Here is a 22,323-nt window from a genome sequence, read left to right as displayed (position 1 = left end):
GACCTGATTCCTTGGCCTTTGAAAAAATTCTGTAAGCTACTCACTACCCTGTAGCAAATACCATCCTGTTTAAATTAGCTGAGAGGATTCTGTTATATGACACTAAGCACCCTGATGAATACAATGTCAAATGTTAACAATTGGCATTATTGCTAAGAGTCATCCTACCATCTCCCATAGCCCTCCATCCTTCCAGGAGTGAGTGTGAAAATTTAATTTTAACCCACCAAGGTTGAGAGCTGAAAACACCTATTTACCAAAAAAAAAAAAAAAAAGGAAAAAAAAAAAGCCTGATATAATTATCTTCAACAATAAGCAGAAGAAATTCTCCAGTAATTTCCTGGCCAAGGAAATCTCTAAGATGTGAGGTTTGAGGGGCGCCTGGGTGGCGCAGTCGGTTAAGCGTCCGACTTCAGCCAGGTCACGATCTCGTGGTCCGTGAGTTCGAGCCCCGCGTCGGGCTCTGGGCTGATGGCTCAGAGCCTGGAGCCTGTTTCTGATTCTGTGTCTCCCTCTCTCTCTGCCCCTCCCCCGTTCATGCTCTGTCTCTCTCTGTCCCAAAAATAAATAAACGTTGAAAAAAAAATTTTTAAAAAAAAAGATGTGAGGTTTGAGAAAATACGGTCTGTTCAACAAGAAATAACAATTTGATCCATGAAAACTAATAAATCATGATTGAGAGCCTCCCCCTCCCCACCCCCCTCCCCCACACACACTCTCCCACTGCCACTGCTGGCCTTTACCCAGCACAAATAAGTCTCTAACAGCATATCCTTTATATTTTTCTTTGAATGGCAGGCTTCTGTATGGGTTTGATTTATTTCTGCAAGAGGAGAGAGAGCACTGATTTTTTTCTGTGTGTTTGTCTACTGATGAAAGGGGCACTGATGTTTACTGGTCCTAGGACTCAGGGGCTGCCAAAGGGCTTTCTAGATACTCTGAGAAAAGACCTTAAAAATGAAATGGGTGAGGGTGACACCAGCATATAAACAGCTGTTTGCTAATCTCTCACGACATATTATGGGTGAGAAACTTATCCCTCCCCGTTTCTAGGGAGGATCATTAAGGAGTGGCAGACTCTTTATAATATTATTATGATTATAGCAGACTGTCTTTGCGGCCCACCACTGTTTACCAGTCCATTTACACCTATACGTTTCTACTGCAAGCCCCTGTGACTCTCTGCCTTGGAATTTTCTCTGGCTGCAGAAGCTTGGCCATGCAGGACTGGCTAGATGTGCTGGGGAGTTTGTACTCTGGAAATCACCCTTCAACTGATAAAGGACTGGAGTTGGCGGATAGATAACTTACCATTTGTTGGGTGGGGCAGTTATGAGGCTTTCTTTCTACAGTGTTCCAGAAGGTCTCAAGCAGGATAAAGCCCCAGTTGCCTGAAGCTGTAACCTGCTTCTTACCATATTCTGTCATGGTTTATCTTCCCTTCCCTGTCTCACTTCCTCGTTCCCTTACTGACACAACTCTCAAATGCTTTGTACTCAAATTCTTGTCTTGGGTTATGCTTCTGGAGAAACCCAATATGAGACAATGGTTAACATATAGCACCTACTAGTTGTCATACACTCTTCTTAGCACTTTATATTTATTACCTATTTAATCTTCACAGCAGCCCTATGAAATAGGCAATATTATTATCCTCATTTTACAAAGGAAGATCACAGAGAGTTCAAGAGGCTTGTTTGTGGTCAAACAGCTAATAAGGGTGAGAGCCAGAATTTGAACAACAGGCAGTCTGGCTCCAGAATCTATGCATTTAACCACTACTCGATTCTGTCAACTGTGATGTCCAATACTAGCTAAATATGGCTATTTACATTTAAATTAATTAAACATAAATTAAATTAAAAATTCAGTTATTTGGTTATAATAGCTATATTTCATGTGCTCAAGAGCCACATGTGGCTAGTAGCTATTGTATTGGACAGCACAGATATAGAACATTTCCATTCCTGTGGAAAGTTCTATTGGACAGCACTGTTATGCAAGACCCTCTTTTTATACCTATGGCCTATCTCATATTTCTTTAACACCATAGAAACACTTACCCAGAAACATTCTCTATATAGGACATACCTGAGGGCCAAAAAAGATAGGAAAATGAATTAGAGCTTTCTAGCATTACTCATAAGAGAGATACTCAGATCTTTCCCTTAATCCTCCTTTTGATTTGCTTCAGCCAGTTCTATTGAATCTGTTCCTTTTGTTTTCTTGATGGTGTTGAATTCGGGTAAAAATTCAGGTGGTGAAAATTTGGGTAGATGGGCCCTGAGGCTCGGGGCAGATATATTAATAGTGACTGGAAGAAACTATCAAAAATCAAAAACATGATCCTGAGATGCTGAGTAAGAGGATCTCATAGGCAACTGAATATGAGTAACTACCATGCTAAGATGAATCTAGAATAACTGAAAATGATGGTCCAAGAGTTAAAAATCACAGCATTTGGGGTCAGCAGGTATGGAGGTAAATAGCCTAGCTAACTCAGACCCTTCCTCAAGATGCAGCACTGTGACCGATGTTTTTTTTGATGATGTCTGTGAGTCATCCAGAGAAGGTTAAGAGGAGAATGTATGCATTAAAAAGGGTTTCCATCCAAAGTGACTTTTTAAAAGGTTCATTTTTCATTAAAGTATGTTTCATTTACCTGATAATTTACCAAAACTCTCATTTTTTCTGAAAGTGCTGAATGCAGGAGATTTTACTCTAATTAGCTTTACAAGAAAGTTTTAAGGACCTGTATTTCTACTTCCTTTGTAGTGTGGAACAATGCTCTCAGACAGGGAGAAGACAGTCAATTTTGGTCCTGCAAGTCTGAGCCAAGAGAGAATTTTAATCATCTCAGAGGAACCCAACCTGAGTAATTCCTTGACGTCATTCACTGAGTCTGTCCACTTCTCAGAGTGACCAGCTTGGGTCCGGGCCACCATGCTTTGCTCATTCTCTGGCAGGGACAGACAACTCTAAAAATATTCTCTAGAAGGGACTTCTGTGGGTTAAATATTGGCATCTATGTTTTTCTGGGGTTTGGGAAAAAAGCCTTTAGGCAGGTGGCCTGTGATGGGGAGTGGGAATCAACTGAGGTCAAGTGCTCAATAAATTGAGTCTAATTTGAGGGCTCTGCAAAGATGTCTGGATCTCCCATTCTTCAGCCAGTCTTCTTAACTGGCTTAGTAGAAGAGAAAACATTGTTAAGGCATATATTTCTAGTATAAACTCTAATAGGGTAGGGAAATCCATCAAGAAGAAAGGACCCAGGACAAACTCAGGGCTTTGATCAGTTGGTTGCCTCTGTTGGTGGAGATACAAGATGGGCTGAAGATTGGAGTGCTTGGAAGCCTTTAAGCGGAGTACTTAGACCCAGGATTTCTTTCTATATCCTATACAGTGAGATGACTATCCCTCCTCGGTGCCAGAGAAGAATGGAGGATTACCATAATGAATGGTAAAACTCAGCCTCCTTTCCTACTCATTGGCTTATACTCTACCTCAGCCCCCATCCCACTGACCCATTCAGGAGATTGGAAGACTCTTGGGACATATCAAAAGCCAAGGGAAAGTCTTATAACTACTCATAGTTTAGGGTTCCCCCCTCAATAAAATGGGGAGCTTGTTTCCATCTAATCACTCTATTTTCAGGCCCACTGATGGACAACTCTGCCATTTCCATATTCTGATTAGCAGTTTATGACTTTCCTCTTAAATAGAAATCAGCAGTCAAGGAGAACTAAAAATGTGAAGCTACCCTTTAATGTGAGAAGCACCAAACAAGTTTGAACTTACTCTCTGTTTTCTTTACAAATTTCCTAGGAGAAATATTCCTTAGGGGATATTTCCACTAGGGAAAAACAAAACCTATGTTTAACAGCTTCAGAGACCTAGGAGAAGATGTTGTATCCATTAAATAAAAGCAGGAGGATATAAAAAGTAACTGTCGCAGAATAAAAACGAAAAAGCTCTTGGAAATTAAAAATATGATCACGATAATTTAAAAGGCAATGAAAACTTGAAAAAAAAACCCAGAATGTTGAACCAAAAAAAGAAAAAAAAGGAAAAAGAAAATAAATTATCAAAGAAATAAAGCAAGAAACTTTCCTTGAAGTGAAGGACATGAATTTTCAGATTATGAGTGTTCTGTCAGTACTCATAATAAATAAAAATGGTCTACACCAAGGCACATGATCATGATATTTTAGAACATTGATGAGAAGGTTCTGAGATAGAGAGCTCAAATGCCTATGCCAAGAAGAAAGAAAGAAAGAAAGAAAGAAAGAAAGAAAGAAAGAAAGAAAGAAAGAAAGAAAGAAAGAAAGAAAGAAAATAGAAATAGAAAACAATGGACAATATTTTCAAAATCTGAGTGAAAATGATTTCCAACCTAAAATTCCATCTCCAGAAAAATCTATCTATCATATAATGGTGAATGTGCTCCACCAAAGTGAGAAAGGAAACTGAGAATGAGGAACAAATAGGATCGAGGAAAAAGGAATAAACTGAGATGAACAGAAAGAAAATTAAACAAGTGGAAAGTGAGGGAATTCCTGATGAAAAGTGAAAGAAATGTATAAGGAAATATAATCAAAGTACACTATGTGCCTCAGCTGGGAATAAATCATATTTACGTGGCTTAATAATGTAAACCCTGAATATCCTTCTATCAAATGCATATCTGATATTATCACATTGGGAGAATGTAAATAGGGTAGGGATATGTTTTATTTGGGTAGAGGGTGATATCCAAGTATTTCTGTTAAATACATCATTTTAATACAAGCATCAGGAAGGTGTGAGTTTTTGTTTTGTCCACCATGAATTGCTAGTACCTAGAACAATGTCTGGCACATAGTAGGCCCTCAATAAATATTTGTAGCATGAATGAAACTTTCTTCTAAGGAATATTTCTCCTAGGAAATTTGTAAAGAACACAGAGTAGGTCAAAGTAAATGAAAATAAACTTCAAGAAGGTTAGTACATGGAATCTGTTTCTCTCTAAAATTGTAAGACTAGCAGTTTCAAAATTTAAAAGTAATTACATAAGATAGTTAAACTGAGCATCAAAATACTTGAGACAATTTAAAAGCACAAGAAATTTCTATGAAATTATTCTTTATAAATCTTTATGCCAGCTGGTTTGATTGGAGATGCCTTGGAGCTCAGAACAGTTCCAGGGAAGTCAAAATGTAATTTTCTCAATTTAGAAAGCAAGTTATTGTATTGACTTTTTCTTCCATTCACTCACTGATATAATACAAGGATGGGGTGAGGAAAACTGCCTTGTGTGCTTCTCGAGCTGGTGAGCTTCTGAAGAGAAGAAGCCCTCAGTACTTGCTCTCATAACAGATTCCAGGACACTGATTCCTTCCATTCAATAAAGAGGTGCGTCTTTGGACCAAGGATCTGTTTTGCCATCTAATGGATCTAAATTGGGTCTATTTAGTTCAACTTGGCTGCGAATTCACTGCCGACTCTTACTGTAATGAACCCATGGAACTCTTCACTCATTCATCCTCTTGCTCACTCCCCCTTCACTGGACATTTGCTGCACACCTACTGTGCGCCAGGTACTGTGCAAAGACAGGAGGAAGAAGATTATGTCAAATAATTCTGGGTGCTTGGAGCTAAAATAGCCGGCCCTATTGGAGCTCGCAAGAAGATGTTCAAAGCGCGGATCCAGGTATATTGGTGTTAAGATCTGCCTCTGGGTCGGGTGCACACTCCTGTTAGAGTGCAGGCAGCTGATCCCAGTTCAGCCCTCTCCAGCCCTCAACCCCAAGGATTCAAAGTTGCCCCCAGATTCATATTTGTGGGCCTCCCGGGGAGGCCAAACCCCGACCTCACTCCTCCCGCGCGCCTCGCCAGCTTCCCCCGCTCAGCGAGCCACTAACTTCGTCCAAGCTGAGCAGCTTGGGGCTCTAGGGTCCGGGGCCTTACGGATCTTCTCTCTGACCCCTCCCCCCTCACCTTCTCCCGACATGGGCCCAGCTATTTCTCCCAGTCCCCAGAGCTCAGGGGTGGGGGTGGGGGATGGTCCAACCCCGAAATGCTAGAGCGGGCTACATGCTCTGCCAGACCTCAGAGACGGGTGGCAGTGGTCCGGAAAGAGGCGGTGTGGAGGGCAGAGGCGTCAGTTAGGTAGTGTCTCCCAGCCGTGCCTTTCCACTCCTGCTGGAATCAGGGGACAGCGACCGAGAGGTCTGTCCTATTTGCAGGGCTTTGGAAAGAGGAAGGGCCCTGTCCCCCCTCCGCGTCCGCTATGGCCCTGGGCCACGTTGTAGGTGCCACGCTGCGTTCAGGGGTTAGGGGCGACTCTGGGTCATGAAGCCACTGTGCACTCTGCCTGCTGGCGTAGCAAGAAGGCCCCGCAAGAGCGGCTGGCTTTGAGGGTCAGGATTCTTTGGGATGTTGCCTGGAGTTTTTGTTGCCCAGGTGCTAGAGGACAACCCGTCGTCGCTCCGAAGGCAGGGTCCTGCAACAGCAAAAGACAGACCCACAGGGCAGCCCCTGAGCGCCTTTCTGAACTGCAGAAGCAGGAAGCACCAGCGGGTGGGATGCCGCGAGCCTCTGGGCGAGGCTTCTCTAGAGGCTACCCGAAGTTAGGAGGGGCCCGAGGGCGCTTTGGGGAGGCACAGCCCCCATCCCAAGAAAGGGCTAGCCTAAGGTCCGGAGGGTGGGTGATACTTCTTCACTTTTTCCCCACTGCCTCTACCTACCAGTCCACTCTGCGCTCCTTTCCGTAAGAGCCCGGGATCTTTTCCCCTCGCCCGGTGCTGTGAGTACCCGCAGCGCCGACTCCGAGAAACTGCCTTTCCTCAAGAAAGAAGGTAGAGGCTGAGTCCATGCGCCCGGATGTGCGTGCTTGGGGAACAGTGTGCACCCGTGTGTGTGTGTGTGTGTGTGTGTGTGTGTGTGTGTGTGTGTGTGTGTGTGTAAAACGTGCCTGTTTCCTAAAGCAGAAACTCTGGGGGCTGCTTTCGGGTCTGGGAGAAGTTGGTTTGGGTTGTTGCGCGCGCGCTCACTTGCAAACAGCTCGCGAAAGCACGTCTGTTGCAGCAAGTGCTGGCTATTGACAGAAGTGTCCGTGTGTGAATGTGAAAGGCAGAGCTGGTGGCTGGGGACCAGGTGTATGAGCCCGGGACGTGCGCCCCGCGGGCAGTGTGAGAGCGCTCACCAGCGGCCTGTAGCTGAGAGGGGCGCGTGTGTGAAAGTCTGAAGTCTGCCCTTAAGGCTTGCAGCACGGGCTCTCCTTTGCGGGACCGCTCAGGACGAGCGCCCACTCGACAATGAAGCGCTTCAGAGAAGTGGGGCAGGGGTATGGAGCGAGACGGGCAGAAACCTGGGCACAGGCTGTCCCAGCCCAGCAGCTTAGCAAACAGAAGCCAGAAGCACAGGACAGCTGTGTAAACCAACTCCGGCGGCGCCGCAGTGCAGGGTCCTGGGTTAGAGGGGGGCATGCTGAACCCACAGTCGAGGTTTCTGGAGTAGGAGGGAAATGCCTAGCACTACTTGTAGCCAGTGGCAGCTTAGCCCCTTCCCCAGTCCTCCTGACCACTCCTACCGGTCCCAGAGAAGTGAGGCGAAGGAGGCTTGGCTGGCTGCCAGACTAGAAGCAAAACGACTTTGAGGGGTGCAGGGTGCCGGGGCGCAGGTGGCCTGGGGAGTGAGGAAAGTGCGGAGGTTATCTCAGGGGCACCCAAGGTGGTCCAAAGAGATCAATGTTTCAGGGCCCCTCTTCCCTCCCTCCCCCAGCCCCTCCCTGCTCCATCCAACTCCTTCACAGTGGGCTATTTCAGCTGAGATCCCTTTTTAGAACCCAGGACTCCTCGGGGTCCAGGTGGCCAGATGGGGTCCTTACTGGCATAGCAAGAGGGGCTTCAAGACTAGAGTTCAGGCACCAAGACAGTGAGAGAAGCTCTGGTCCCTCACTGTGGCTGACTCCAAGCTCTCCTCCATTGGCCCTCATTTTCTGGACGTCGTCGAAAGCTCTCCACCCCTCCCTGCCCTCCCGCTCTCCAAGCAATGACCTCATTGCAAAAGACAGCCAGAGCGGATGGTTCCCCTCCCTAGAGAACCAGTGCAGGGAGAGCGAGCAATGACGCCACTGGAGCTGGGTCGGTCCTGGCTACTTTGGATTGGCCGCGCGGACTCGTGGGGACCCCCCTCCCACTGTCGCTGGAATAAGAGCCGAGAGCTCCGCGGGGAAGACGCCCGCAGCAGGCGTTGTGTCCAACGGGGTGGACCGGCCGCTCGCGCTCTCCAGAAACTCGTCTCCAGGTGAGGAACTCCCCCCTCTGCCCACTCTAATAACTTGCCTCTGGATTAGTTCATCTAGTTTGCTCCATCTGTCTGCCTTTCCTTTGCCTCTCACGGGCATCGCGGCCCACCTACGGCAGGTGCTCCTAGCTCTCTGTCCCGCTCAGGGGAAGGGGGGCGGTTGAGAGGAGAGCATTTTCTTCTAATTAGCACAGATGGAACTTCAAGCATTCCCAGGGCTTGCCTGGGCGCTGGAAGCTCCGCGAGCTCAGGTAGGCGGGTCTGCGGCCCCTTCTTAGAACCCCTGGGCGTGCAGAATCCTGCTCGAATTTGGTCTGGGAATGCCCTGCGCGGTCTGTGTCCTGAGGGATCATGTTTGATTCTCGGGACGGTGCAGCCTTGAGCTTTCTTGTGAGGCGCCGCCAGCCCACGAGCGTCCCTGGGGCACGGAGGGGACCTGCGACTGTGCAGTCAGCCGCGCAGGACAAGGGGGCTCACTTCCAGATGCTGGCGCCCAGCACCCACTGCCAAACTGCGCTCCAGCGTAGACGGGCTGGGCCGGCAGAGCCCTGACACACCGGTAACTGCACATTTAAAATCTTCCTCCAATCCAAACCCAGATACTGGGTGGATAGACCAGTGCTCCTTTCCAAGGTACCCTTCCTGCTTTCCTGTCCCATGCGTTAGTGCCAAGTCCAAAAGAAAGGGGTAGGTGGTCCTAGATTTCTCAGTTCCTGAGAAGACTAGAGCAATGGGAGAACAAATTGACATTAGGGTGGGTCCCCGCTTGTTTTCTGCAAAGGGCGGAAGGAAGGTGTGGGTTTGTGTGCATGCATGCACTCGTTTGTGGCTTCTCCCCGATTTCCACAGAACTCCACCACACCCTGAGACACTTGTTTCTGCTCTACAAAACCATTCATTGCACTGTATCTTTTGAGATTCACAGCAGCCCATCTGGCAAATGAATGGAGATATGGGGAGGTGGGGTAACCTGAGGCCACAAGACCTGCGCGGGAGAGCAGGCACTTAGGTCTGTGGGCCCCAGGCCTTGGCTGGTCTTGGCGCAGTGGTAATATCATTCTCTCTTTACAGAGAGGCATCATGGGCTTCGGGAAGTCCTCCCCCTTTCTGGCTTTCAGCATCTTGGTCCTGTGCCAGGCAGGCAGCCTCCAGGCGGCACCATTCAGGTGAGACAGCCGGAAGCCACAGAACACTCCCCTTCTACTGCCCCTGGGCTGAGGCAGTTCTGTGCCTCTGAGGTCACAGCAGCAAGGCTCCTGGTGCATTAAGACCCTCAGATGGACCTCAGATTGGGCCTTGTGGGTTGGGAGTCGGGGGAGGGGGCACATCCTCAGGGTAGGTCACAGGGACCGGGAAGCCTTGCTACTTGTCACGGGGTAGAGGCAGTCAGGGGCTCAGAGCCTCTCTTGGATTTGCTTCCCCCCTGAAGGTCTGCTTTGGAGAGCCTCCCAGACCCCACCACACTCAGTGAGAAGGAAGGGCGCCTCCTGCTGGCTGCCCTGGTGAAGGCCTATGTGCAGGGGAAGACAAATGAACTGGAGCAGGAGCAGGAGCAGGAGGAGACAGAGGGCTCCAGGTAAGGCTCCCACCCTGCCCTGGCATATACCCCAGGAAATACAACATCTGGCCAGGGCGCCAGCAGGCTGTGGTTGTTCATCAGGCCCTAGGGCCCAGTCATTCTCAAGCTCTGAGGAAGACAGAGGTCCAGGTGTAGCTGAAGAGACTGTGGTTAGACAAAAAGACACATTCCTGAAAGCTTTTAGGAAATGAAATGGGGAGGTACGGAATCACTTACTCGGGGGGAATTTGTCTTGCCCTAAGGAAACTCCCAGCATTGGCTGACTTGGGACCGGTAAGTGTGAAGCCAGGGGATGGACTCAGCATATCTCAGGATGTTTTAGAAATTTAACCTGTGTGTGTTGTTCTTTCACACCCACAAGGAGCCTTCATTGCACATTTGCAAGGTGAAGCCAAAGGCCTTGCAGAGGGTGGGGTCAGGTAGAGCAGTACCTGAGGTAGGTCTGGGGGCTTGAGATGTGTAGGATCTGTGGAGACGTGCATGTTGTCATGGGGCCAGAAACCCTTCCCCAGCCCCACCTCCCCGTGTCCCCTGAGCCTGGAGCTCACGCCAGCCCCTGGCCCGGCCCCGGCACTGCCTGGCATGTGCTGCACCTGCATCTACCCTAAGGACCCCTCTGCAGAGCAGGGACTGAGAAGCATGCGGAAGGCTAGGAAAGGGCACCCCTTCCCCGCTGCAACTCTGCCCCACGCTGCCCTGGCTCAGCAAGCCTCGGAGTTCTCCTAATGGAGGATATGTGAGCTGCCCTCCTGCCTGCCCCTCCTGCCTCTGCTCCAGGTGCCCCTCCCTCGTCTAACTTTCTGCATGACTGCCCTCAGGGGCGGGCCTGGCGCATGGTATTGTCTGGCATGTCTTTTCCCTGCAGCCTGGACAGCTTCCGAGCTAAGCGGTGCAGTAATCTGAGTACCTGTGTGCTGGGCGCATACTCGAAGGACCTGAACAACTTTCATACATTCTCTGGCATCGGCTTCGGGGCTGAAACACCTGGCAAGAAAAGGGACATAGCCAGCAGCTTGGAGAAGGGCCAGTAACCCCGCTTTGGGGTGCCCCAGGATGGCAACCAGACTCCTTCCACTCCTTCCTGATTTCCCTTCTTGCTCCCATTTTTGAACTAAATGCATGCAGATTCCACTTTGATTGCTCTTCAAGCTGGTATTGGTAGCTTTGCTTATCACAGAGAATATGGGGGACCTCAGGATGGAAGGGAAGAGAGCAGGACTCATAGGCCAGGTTAGAGGCAAGAGTGAGGGAAGCTTCTTGAGATCCCAGAGGATTTCATGGTAGAGTCCCCAATTTCTGCTGCATCCTTCATGTTTCATCATTGATGAATAAACCTATTTTCTAAAAGGATTTGCACTGTGGTGGTCATTACTCTGGTCGTGTCCAAGGCTTGAAAGTACCCAGAACCTATGCTTAAAAGTAGCGTTAGCCTCAGGGTAGCTGGGTAGAGGGCTTGGTGAGTGGTCCTTGTGAACCAGTTCCACCATCAAGAACAGGTGTGCTGAGAAACAGGTAAACACTTCTGGGGGAGGATGCTGTTTCCCTCTTCTCACAGCCTCTTTCAGGTAAGACGTCAGGGAATTTTCCTTTCCCATGGAAGGTGGTTTTGATGGTGCCTGTGGCTGCTCTATGGTTTCTCTATGCTCCTTGCATGTCTTGGGATTGGGCTGGGCCTTTGGTGACCACTTCATCCTGGTTCTAAAGAGACTGTATGTGACGGTAAGTACTGATTTCAGTACATGCCTCATGGCTTGACACGGGGTTTTTCCTTTTTCTTTTTTTTTTAAAGTTTTTACTTAAATTCCAGTTAGTTGACATACAGCGTAATATTAGCTTCACGTGTATGATATGGTGAGGCAACACTTCCATACAACAGCCAGTGCTCATCACATTGGCACTGGGTTTTTTTTCACGAAGGTCTTTGGGCAGTGCTCCTAGCAAAAGCTGCCAGGCCACTTCTCCTAACAGCTTTGATAATTGCATTTAGGAGAAACACTTATTCTTAAGCGGTATGTCGAAGAGCTGAAATTCTCTTTATGAAGGCCTCAGGGGCAGGCTCCTGCCCCTCGCCTCTCACTGACAGACCTCTTCTTCTCCATCCTGCAAATCAGCGTCACTGCCCAGAAGAGATCCTGCAACACTGCCACCTGTGTGACCCATCGGCTGGCAGGCTTGCTGAGCAGATCTGGAGGTGTTGTGAAGAACAACTTTGTGCCCACCAACGTGGGCTCCGAAGCCTTTGGCCGTCGCCGCAGGGACCTTCATGCCTGAGCAGCTCAGTGACTCCAGGAAGAAGGTGACTGCCCTTTTCCGTTGGGTCGGAGGGGAGGGGATTTGGGGGTTATGAGCCACATTATGAAACCCACTGGACCTGGGAAGGGTCTTCAGATCCCTTTTTTCCAATTACATGCTTCCTTCTCAGTGGTGAGATTCTTCCACAACTCAGCCTGAAATCAGAGCGTTGACACAGGCTGCAGACATGCAGCGTCATCTCTCTGAGAAGAGAAATGAGAAATAAAATGCTTGCCAAATGATAATTGCTTTTTTTCCCGTTATTTGCCTTAAAAGTCTGTCTACATCTCATACCTATAGGTTGTAAATGCTGTTTTCCTGTACATTTGTGTTCTTTTTATAATAATTGTGGTTGTTTCCTTCTTGTCCTTCTTATTCGCCAACACCTCCTTCTTCTCCTTCTCTACTTCCTCTTCCTTCTTCCTTCTTTGTCTTCTTTTTTTATTTTATTTTTTTCCCATCTCAGGTCACCATGAAGCTGAACTCACCACTTCTGTTAATTTCTGTTGACAACACTTGGTGGGACGGCCCCATGGAAGATATACATGTTTGCATCCCAATAGATACTGAAAAAAGCACCTTTGTCACTTACAAGGAATGAAAGTGAATGCAAAATAAGCTAATTCCATATGTATCGTGTATCCTTTTTATATTTGACTCTGTGTGTGTCAGTGTGGTGGTGGCATCTATCGTTGGCTTATCTGGTAGCAAACTGGTTCTTTGAGAGCTATCCTGTTGATCACAGCAGCTCTGCAAACCTTAGGGGGACAATAAGTCATTGCCTTTGTGGCCTCTGGGGACATGTGGTAATGGTGATGCTTTGCCTTGTTGTCTAAGAACATGACTGTAGACTTTATTTAAGGAAATCTCAATGTTGTATCATTTGTGAACTTCATCAAGATTAAAAACATATTTTGGATACATGTGTTTTGAGACCCTGGTGATTCATTTCAACTTGTTTCCCTATGTAATAATTCCCTATGACACTAACAGTTGACATGTTTTGAGTGCTTACTCAAATTGGGATAGTTGATATTCTAAGACAGTGTTTTATATGTATTAATTCATTTAATCTTTATGACAACTCCACGAAGGAGATACCATTGGTATTTCCACATTGCCTCTGAAGAAACAGAGGCCTGGAGAAGTGAAGTCCAAGGTCACAGAGATAGACAATAGTAGACTCAGGTGTTGGTTTCCAGAGCCTACAGTTGAAACCACTGCATTAAATGCTTCTTGACAATGGCTTCTGATGAGTTCCAGAGACCTGTGAGCCGTTCTTTGACCTAACTGCCTCACATGGCAGACCCTCAGATTTTGAAGACAAATGGACCGTGTTAAAACATACAAACAACCTAGTCTTTATATAATAAAATGGATCCCTTTTACCCATTGCTTGGTGCTACATGTTGGAAAGTTTGTGTGCCCTCCCTCCATCCCCACCCTACCCTGCCTAGCCAAAAAATTGTATATTGAAACCTAAGCCCCAAAGTGATGGTCTTGGGAGGTGGGAACTTGGGGAGGTGATTAGGTCATAAGGGTCATCCCCTCCTGAATGGGACCAGTGCCCTTTCAAATAAGGGTGGAGAGAATTCCCTTGCTTCTTTTGCCATGTGGGGCCACAGTGAGAAGAACTGCTGTGAGGAAAGGGGCCCCCACCAGATGTGAATCTGCCGGTGCCTTGAACTTGGATTTCCCAGCCTTTAGAACTGAGAAATAAATATTTGTTGTTTATAAGCCACCTGGTCTGTGGCATTTTGTTACAGCCGTCCCAGCGGACTAATGAAGACACTTGGCTTCAACACGTGATCCTTTTATGGTCAATGTTATTACACCTATGTGCCATCTCTTACACCGCCCAGGTGTATTGTAACATCTATAGATCCATAAATATTTCCCCGTATATGGGAGGGATGTTTAAACATAACCACAGTCCCATTTAACAACTAAAGTAAATTAACATTAATTTCTTAATTCCTTCATCTCACATCCAGTCATGGTTCAAATTCCTCCATTATCTTATATATGTGTATGTTTGGTGTCTATAAAATCAGGGCTCAGATTAGGTCTCCACATTGCTGCTGGTTTATATGTTTTTTGTTTTTGCTGGTTTATATGTTTTAAGGCTCTTCTAATCTAGACGTTGCCCTCCATTATTTTTTTTTCCCTTTTGCAATTTATTTGTTGGAGGAACTAAGTTATTTGTCCACTGGGGTTCTCCACACGTTGAATTCTGATGACTACATTTCTTTTTTTTTTTTTAAGTTTATTTATTTATTTTGAGAGAGAGAGAGAGAGAGAAAACAGGGAAGGAGCAGAGAGAGAAGGAGACAGGGAATCCCAAGTAGGCTTTGTGCTGTCAGTGAAGAGTTCAGTGTGGGGCTTGATCCTACTATCTGTGAGATCATGAACTGAGCTGAAATCAAGAGTTTGACACTTAATGGACTGAGCCACTCAGGCACCCCTTGATGACCACATTTCTATGGTGAGATTTAACATGTTTCTTTATCTGCTTTATTTGTTGTGAATCAGTGAATGAGGAGAAAGAGAAGTTGGAAGCGAGGTCTGAGAAGTAATGAGGAGGGAAGATCATATCATGTAGGACCTTGTAGGGCATAGGAAAGACGTTGGTTTCCTACCAACGTTTAGTCAGTAAAACAGACACCACATCAATAATTTTAATGGAAAGAATATAAGAAACTGGCCAAGTAGGGGCACCTGGGTGGCTCAGTTGGCTAAGTAAAAAAGTGTCTGACTCTCGGTTTCAGCTCAGGTCATGATCTCATGGTTCTGTGAGTCTCAGCCCTGTGTTGGGCTCTGCACTGACAGTGCAGAGCCTACTTGGGATTCTCTCTCTCTCTCTCTCCCTCTCTCTCTACCCATCCCCTCTTACACTGTCTCTGTCTCTCTCAAAACAAATAAATATATTTTAAAAAATGGAAAAAAAAGAAACTAGGGTTTAGAAAAGATGAAAGAGAACAAGAGTTAGTGCAGAGATAGGAAGTGAGGGAGGCAGCTACCATCCTCAGGGCTGGGGGAACAAAGATAAGAAGAGGTCAGGCACTGACAATCTAGAACCTTGGAGAAGGATGCTCAGATCACTGAGAAGAGAGGTGGGCAGATGTGGGATCTTTGAAAGGGTGCGACAAAACTGTTGGAGGAGTATGGGAAAATGGAACCAAACTGGAAATTTGGAAACGTCTTCTCTGCCAGACCACCGGATGAAGGAAAATGCAGCTTGCAGAGTCCCAGCTCCAGCATCTCTTTTTAATTTAGGCATAAGGTTTTAAATTTGCACAAAGAAAATCCATTCTGTGCACAGTTCTGTGAACTTTCACAAATACATTGACTTGCGTCATCACCTCAATAGATACAAAAGTTTCATTGCTCCTCAAAAGTCTGCCATGCTTCTCCTTTGCAGTCAATTGCACCACTGCTCACCCCCGGAAACAACTGTTATGTCTGTCTGTATAGTGTATTTTTTATATTTTAAAATTGAGATATAACTGACACACAACATTGTATTACTTTTATGTGCACGACATAATAATCTGATATTTGTAGATATTGTGAAATGGTCACCACACTAAGTCGAGTTAGCATCCATCACTACACATTGTTACAATTATTTTTTCTTGTGATGAGCGAGACCTTTTAAGATCTACTCTCTTAGCTACCTTCAAATATGCAGTACCATAGTATTAACTATAGTAATCATGCTGTACATTACATCCCTAGGACTTATTTAGCTTATAACTGGAAGTTAGTACCTTTTGATTCCCTTCACTAAATTTGCCAACCTCCCCCATCTCCCACCTCTGCCAACTGCCAATCTGCTTTGTTTCTGAATTTGGCGTTTGTTTTTGTTTTTGTTCTCAATTCCACATATAAGTGAGATCATCCACTATTTGTCTTTCTCTTTCTGACTTATTTCACTTAGTGTAATACCCTCAAGGTCTACCCATGTTGTAACAAGTAGCAGGATTTCCTTCTTTTTTTGGTGAATAAAATTCCATTACACCTATATCTATATATTTCTCTCTCTGTATATATAAATGACGTGTGTGTGTGTGTGTGTGTGTGTGTGTGTGTATCACATTTTCTTTACCCTTCATCTCTCCATGGACACTTATTTCATTTCCATGTCTTGTGTATTGTAAATAATGCTGCAATGAACATGGGGGTGCAGAAACCATTTTGAGATAATGATTTCATTTCCTTCAGGCAAATACTCAAAAGTGTAATTGCTAGATCATATGGTAATTCTATTTTTAATTTTTCGAGGAACCTCCATACTGTTTTCCGTTGTGGCTATACCAATTTACATTCCCAAAAACAGTGCACAAGGGTTCCTTTTCTCTACATCATTGCCAACATTTGCTATTTCTTATCTTTTTGATAATAGCCGTTCTAAGAGTGGTGACATAATATCTCATCATGGTTGTGAATTGCATTTCTCTAGTGATTAGTAACGTTGAGCACCTTTTCATGTTCCCGTTGGCCATTTGTATGTCTTCTTTGGAAAATGTCTATTCATATCCCTTTGCCTTCTCCAGAATATCAAATAAATGAAGTCAGTATATAGCTTTGAGTCTTTTACTTAGCATAATGCATTTGAGATTTATCCATGTTGTTGCATGTATGAATAATTTGTTTCCTTTTATTGCTGGGCAGTATTACATTGTAGGCATGTACTATGGTTGCTTCATTTATCCCTTGAAGGATACTTGGATTGTTTCCAGTATTTGGAATTTATGAATTCAGCTGCTATAAATTTCTGTGTATAGATTTTTGAGTGAAAGTAAGTGTAGTGGGCTGGATGCCCCCCCAGATATGTCCATGTTCTAATCCCCAGAATATGTGAATGTTACCTTTTTTGGGAAAAGGGTCTTTGGTGATATAATTTACAAGGATCTGAAAATGAGGTCAGCTTGGATTGTATAAGTGGGTGTTAAATCCAGTGATATAGTCTTATAAGAGATACACAGAGAAGATACACACAGAGCAGAAGGTGAAGAGAAGACAAGAGGCAGAGAGTCACAAGGTGAGGAAGCCAAGTTAACCTGCAACCATCAGAAGCTATAAGAGGCATGGAGTGGATATTCCCCTAGGGTCTCTGGAGGGAGGAGAGCCCTGCTGTCACATAGATTTTGTACTTCTGGCCTCCAGAATGAAAGAATAAGTTTCTGCTGTTTGAAGCCACCAAGTTTGTGGTAATTTGTTATAGTATCCCTAGGAAACTAATGATTTTTTATTTCTTTTAGGTAAATACCTTGGAATGGGATTGCTGTCATTTGGCAAGTATATACATATATTTTTTTTCCTTAAAAAGTCTTTTATTTTCAATTTATTTTATTTTTTTAATTTAAATTCAAGTTAGTTAACATACAGTGTAGTATTGGTTTCGGGAGTAGAACCCAGCGATTCATCCCAACAAGTGCCCTCCTTAATGCCCATCACCCATTAGCCCATCCCCCACCCAACACCCCTCCAGAGACCCTCAGTTTGTTCTCTGTATTTAAGAGTCTCTTGTGTTTTGCTTTCTTCTATGTTTTTTTTTTTTTAATTTTTTTTTTCAACGTTTTTATTTATTTTTGGGACAGAGAGAGACAGAGCATGAACGGGGGAGGGGCAGAGAGAGAGGGAGACACAGAATCGGAAACAGGCTCCAGGCTCTGAGCCATCAGCCCAGAGCCCGACGCGGGGCTCGAACTCACGGACCGCGAGATCGTGACCTGGCTGAAGTCGGACGCTTAACCGACTGCGCCACCCAGGCGCCCCTATGTTTTTTTTTATCTTACTTTTCCTTTCTTTCCCCTATGTTCATATGTTGTGTTTTTTAAATTCCACATAGGAGTGACATATATTTTTGTCTTTCTCTGACTGACTTACTTCACTTAGCATAATACACTCTAGTTCCATCCATGTTGCAAATGGCAAGATTCTATTCTTTTTGATCACTGAGTAATATAAAATATATATACAATGGAATATTACTTGACGGTCTTTTATTTTTATAAATACCTTCTAATTTCTGTCCATATACATTTACATTCTTGATTATTGCTACCAAATAATCTACACATATCATGTATTCTGCTTGTTATTATGTGTGCTGTAATAAACATAATGATATTGCTTAATCAAGTAAGAAAAACAAATTACAGAAAATTTGAAAAATCAAGACACAATAAAAGATTTCAATAGGTTTAATTCAACCACTGTGATTTTTTATTGCCTTCTTTATGTGTATATTTTACGTAGTTCTGTACTGTATATATTACGCTGTATTTTTAAAATAAAGACTTTATTTTTTTAGGGCAGTTTTAGGTTTACAACAAAAATGAGAGGAAGGGACAGAGATTTTCAGATACCCCCTGCCCCCACACATGCATACCTTCTCCCATTATCAACATCACTCACCAGAATAGTATGTATATATGTATTGCCAAGGATGAACCTACATTGACACATCATAATCACCCAAAGTCCATAGTTTACCTCAGAGCTCACTCTGGTGTTGCACATTTACGGGTTTGGGGAATAATGACACATCTCCATCATTATAACCATGAGGAGTATTTCACTGCCCTAAAGATTTTTCCATGCTCTGCCTGTTCCTCATTCCCCTGGCAACCACTGATCTTTTTATTGTTTCCATGGTTTCACCTTTTCCAGAAAGTCACAAAGTTGGAATCATACGATATGTAGCCTTTTCAGATTGGCTTCTTTCACTTAGTAATATGCATTTAACGTTCCTCCATGTTTTTTTTTTGGGTTTAGCATGGAATAACCTTCCATTTATTTATTCATTCACCCATTTTTTTTTTAAATCGTTTTTATTTCTCTGCTAGTCATAGCTATCTTTTCCTTGATTTTAAGAGTGTTCACTATTACCTCACACAGCATGCTGTTGCACGGGCTGAGTTTGTGGCTCTTGAGTTACCCTTGGGCAAAGTGTCAAGAGAAAAGCGAGGAAGAGGAAAAAGAACCCCTGCCCCCCGCCCCCCCCCCCACAGATTTTGGCACTCAAAGATCCACTTTTATGGTGCCTTGTCAAAGATACAGGTTTTAGCTGCCTGCACTGCCACTGCACTTTGGATGCGGAGTGTGGACGCTGGGGCTGGCACTGGAACAGAGCTGGGAGCAAAAAGAAAAATAAAAAATAAGGGAAAAATCTAGATTGAAGGGGCTCTGGCCAGAAAGAGGGGGATTCTCTCAGAGTTTTGTTTTCTGTGCACAATTCCATGATGGAGACAACCCTTGGGCTAAATGTAAAAGAGAAAAGAGGGGGAAGAAAAACCCCAGAGAACTTACTGGTGTTTTTGCCATTCTTTTGCCCTCCCTCCCCAATAACGTACCTGCCACTGATTACTTTTCTTTTTAATTTGTTTTCAAGTTTATTTCTTTATTTTGAGAGAGAGAGAGAGAGAGCAAGCAGGGGAGGGGCAGAGACAGAGGGAGAGAGAGAACCATAGGCAGGCTCTGCACTGTCAGCACAGAGCCCAATGTGGGGCTCGAGCTCACAAACTGTGAGATCATGACCTGAGCCAAAACCAAGAGTCGGACACTTAACTGACTCAGCCACCCAGGTGTCCCTGCTACTAATTTTAAGAGCTCTCAGGTAGATTCTTTTTGTATTCTGTCTGCAGGTTTTATCTGCAATTAGTGTGAGAGGCAGGTTGTAGTGGCTGACTCCATCTTGGCCAGCATATTTATTGACCATAATGCAATTAAGATAATAATAATGATAGTAATAATAATTTTGCATAGCATATTATTATTATTATTATTATTATATTTCAATACTTGGAAATTATGTAAGATTTTATTTTATTTTAAAAAATGCTTATTTATTTATTTTAATTTTTTTGATGTTTATTTATTTTTGAGAGAGACAGACAGAATGCGAGTGGGTTGGGGCAGAGGGAGACCGAGGCACAGAATCTGAAGCAGGCTGCAGGCTTCGAGCTGTCAGCACAGAACCTGACACGGGGCTCGAACTCACAAGCTGTGAGATCATGACCTGAGCCAAAGTCGGACATTCAACTGACTGAGCCACCCAGGCACCCCTATTTATTTATTTTTGAGAGAAAGCATGCGCAGGCAAGGGGCAGTGAGAGAGGGAGAGTCAGGGAATGCTAAGCAGGCTCTATGTTGTCAGCCCAGAGCTTGACACGGGTCAGACTAACAAACTGAGCAAAAATCAAGAGTCAGATGCTGAACTGACTGAGCCATCCAGGCGCTCCTTATGTAAGATTTTAAAACAAGCCAGAAATCAAAGAAGAAATCATAATGGAAAATTTTAAATTTAAAATATCTAGAACTGAATGATAATACCTCACATCAGAATTTGAAGATGTAGTGAAAGCAGTAACTTTAGAAAATTTTATAGCCCTATATAATAATGTCAGAAAAGAAAAACAGGTAAAATTTAAGTTGCATTTTATTTTTTAAATTGATCTATTTTAGTATTTGTTTTAGTTTCTATTTAACTTATTTCTTTTTGAAAAATTTTTTAGTGTTCATTTATTTTTGAGAGAGAGAAAGACAAAGTGTGAGCGGAGGAGGGGCAGAGAGAGAAGGAGACACAGAACTCAAAGCAGGTTCCAGACTCTGAGCTGTCAGCACAGAACCCGATGTGGGGCCTGAACTCACTAACTATGAGATCATGACCTGAGCCAAAGTGGGACACTCAACCAAATGAGCCACCCAGGTGCCCCACTATTATAATTTACTTCTGTTCAAGCCTTGTCATTTCCTTCCTTCTGCTGGTTTTGGGTTTTGTTTGTTCTTTTTCTAGCTTCCTGTAGGTGTAAGTTCAGGTTGTTTATTTGAGATTTTCTTGCTTCTTGAGGTACTTGTATTGCTATAAACTTCCCTCTTGTGACTGCTTTTGCTGCACCTCAAAGATTTTGGACCATTGTATTTTCATTTCCATTTGTTTCCATGTAATTTTTATTTCTTTGATTTTTTGGTTGATCCATTCATTGTTTAGTAGCATGTGATATAACCTCCATGTATTTGTGCTCTTTCCAGATTTTTTCTTGTGGTTGATTTCTAGTTTCATAGTATTGTGGTCAGAAAAGATGCATAGTAGAACTTCAGTCTTTGTGAATTTGTTGAGACTTGTTTTGTGGCCTAATGTGTGATCTATTCTGGAAAATGCTCCATGTGCACTTGAAAAGAATATGTATTACCCTGGCTTAGGAGGGAATGTTCTGAATATATCATTCAAATCCATATAGTCCAGTGTATCATTCAAAGCCACTCTTTCCTTGTTGATTTTCTATTTGGATGATCTTAAGTGAGCTGTTAAAGTCCCATATTATTCTTTTTTTATTTTCTGAGTTTGTGTGTAATTTCTTTTACTTTTTTTTATCATTTAATTTATTTTTTAAATTTATATCCAAGTTAGTTAGCATATAGTGCAACAATGATTTCAGGAGTAGATTCCTTAATGCCCCTTACCCATTTAGCCCATCCTCCCTCCCATGACTCCCCCCCCCATAACCCTCTGTTTGTTCTCCATATTTAAGAGTCTCTTATGTTTTGTCCCCCTCCCTGTTTTTATATTATTTTTGCTTCCCTTCCCTTATGTTCATCTGTTTTGTATCTTAAAGTTCTCATATGAGTGAAGTCATATGATATTTGTCTTTCTCTGACTGACTAATTTCGCTTAGCATAATACCCTCTAGTTCCGTCCACATAGTTGCAAATGGCAAGATTTCATTCTTTTTGTTTGCTGAGTAATACTCCATTGTATATATATCTTTATCCATTCATCCATCGATGGACATTTGGGATCTTTCCATACTTTGGCTACTGTTGATAGTGCTGCTATAAACATTGGGGTGCATGTTTACAGGTGCTTCGAAACAGCACACCTGTATCCCTTGGATAAATACCTAGTAGTGCAATTGCTGGGTTGTAGGTTAGTTCTATTTCTAATTTTTTGAGGAACCTCCATACTGTTTTCCAGAGTGGCTGCACCAGCTTGCATTCCCACCAGCAGTGCAAAAGAGATCCTCTTTCTCCGCATCCTTGCCAACATCTGTTGTTGCCCAAGTTGTTAATGTTAGCCATTCTGACAGGTGTCAGGTGGTATCTCATTGTGGTTTTGATTTGTATTTCCCTGATGATGAGTGATGTTGAGCATTTTTTCA

The 22,323-nt window shown here is 44.2% G+C and overlaps 1 protein-coding gene across 2 annotated transcripts; it reads left to right on the top strand.

Annotated features, from left to right (window-relative positions):
• Window positions 1-7,757: 7,757 nt before the first annotated feature.
• On the top strand, window positions 7,758-13,078 carry CALCB (calcitonin related polypeptide beta). 2 transcript variants are annotated; one of them, XM_025928149.2, is made up of 5 exons: window positions 7,767-8,286; window positions 9,358-9,452; window positions 9,716-9,862; window positions 11,977-12,161; window positions 12,624-13,078. In XM_025928149.2, the coding sequence occupies exons 2-4, from the start codon at window positions 9,367-9,369 to the stop codon at window positions 12,134-12,136; spliced, it is 393 nt and encodes a 130-aa protein (XP_025783934.1). In that variant the 5' UTR covers window positions 7,767-8,286; window positions 9,358-9,366; the 3' UTR covers window positions 12,137-12,161; window positions 12,624-13,078. The 2 variants fall into 2 exon arrangements, with proteins under 2 accessions (XP_025783933.1, XP_025783934.1); XM_025928148.2 differs by lacking the exons at window positions 11,977-12,161; window positions 12,624-13,078 and adding an exon at window positions 10,731-11,215 and having other exon boundaries at window positions 7,758-8,286.
• The last annotated feature ends 9,245 nt before the right edge of the window (window positions 13,079-22,323 follow it).

The sequence above is a fragment of the Puma concolor genome, chromosome D1, assembly GCF_028749965.1.
Source record: "Puma concolor isolate L17-30 chromosome D1, mPumCon1.1.hap2, whole genome shotgun sequence".
Taxonomy (NCBI): domain Eukaryota; kingdom Metazoa; phylum Chordata; class Mammalia; order Carnivora; family Felidae; genus Puma; species Puma concolor.
Note: the sequence above shows the minus strand (reverse complement) of the source record. Positions and strands in the feature narration are given on the sequence as shown.

Excerpts from the sequence above, each read along its gene's own strand:
- CALCB (XM_025928148.2), top strand. The coding sequence starts at position 9,367 with ATGGGCTTCGGGAAGTCCTCCCCCTTTCTGGCTTTCAGCATCTTGGTC. Across the intron at positions 9,453-9,715 it reads CTCCAGGCGGCACCATTCAG|GTCTGCTTTGGAGAGCCTCC; the intron begins GTGAGACAGCCG and ends TCCCCCCTGAAG. Across the intron at positions 9,863-10,730 it reads GAGGAGACAGAGGGCTCCAG|CCTGGACAGCTTCCGAGCTA; the intron begins GTAAGGCTCCCA and ends TTTTCCCTGCAG.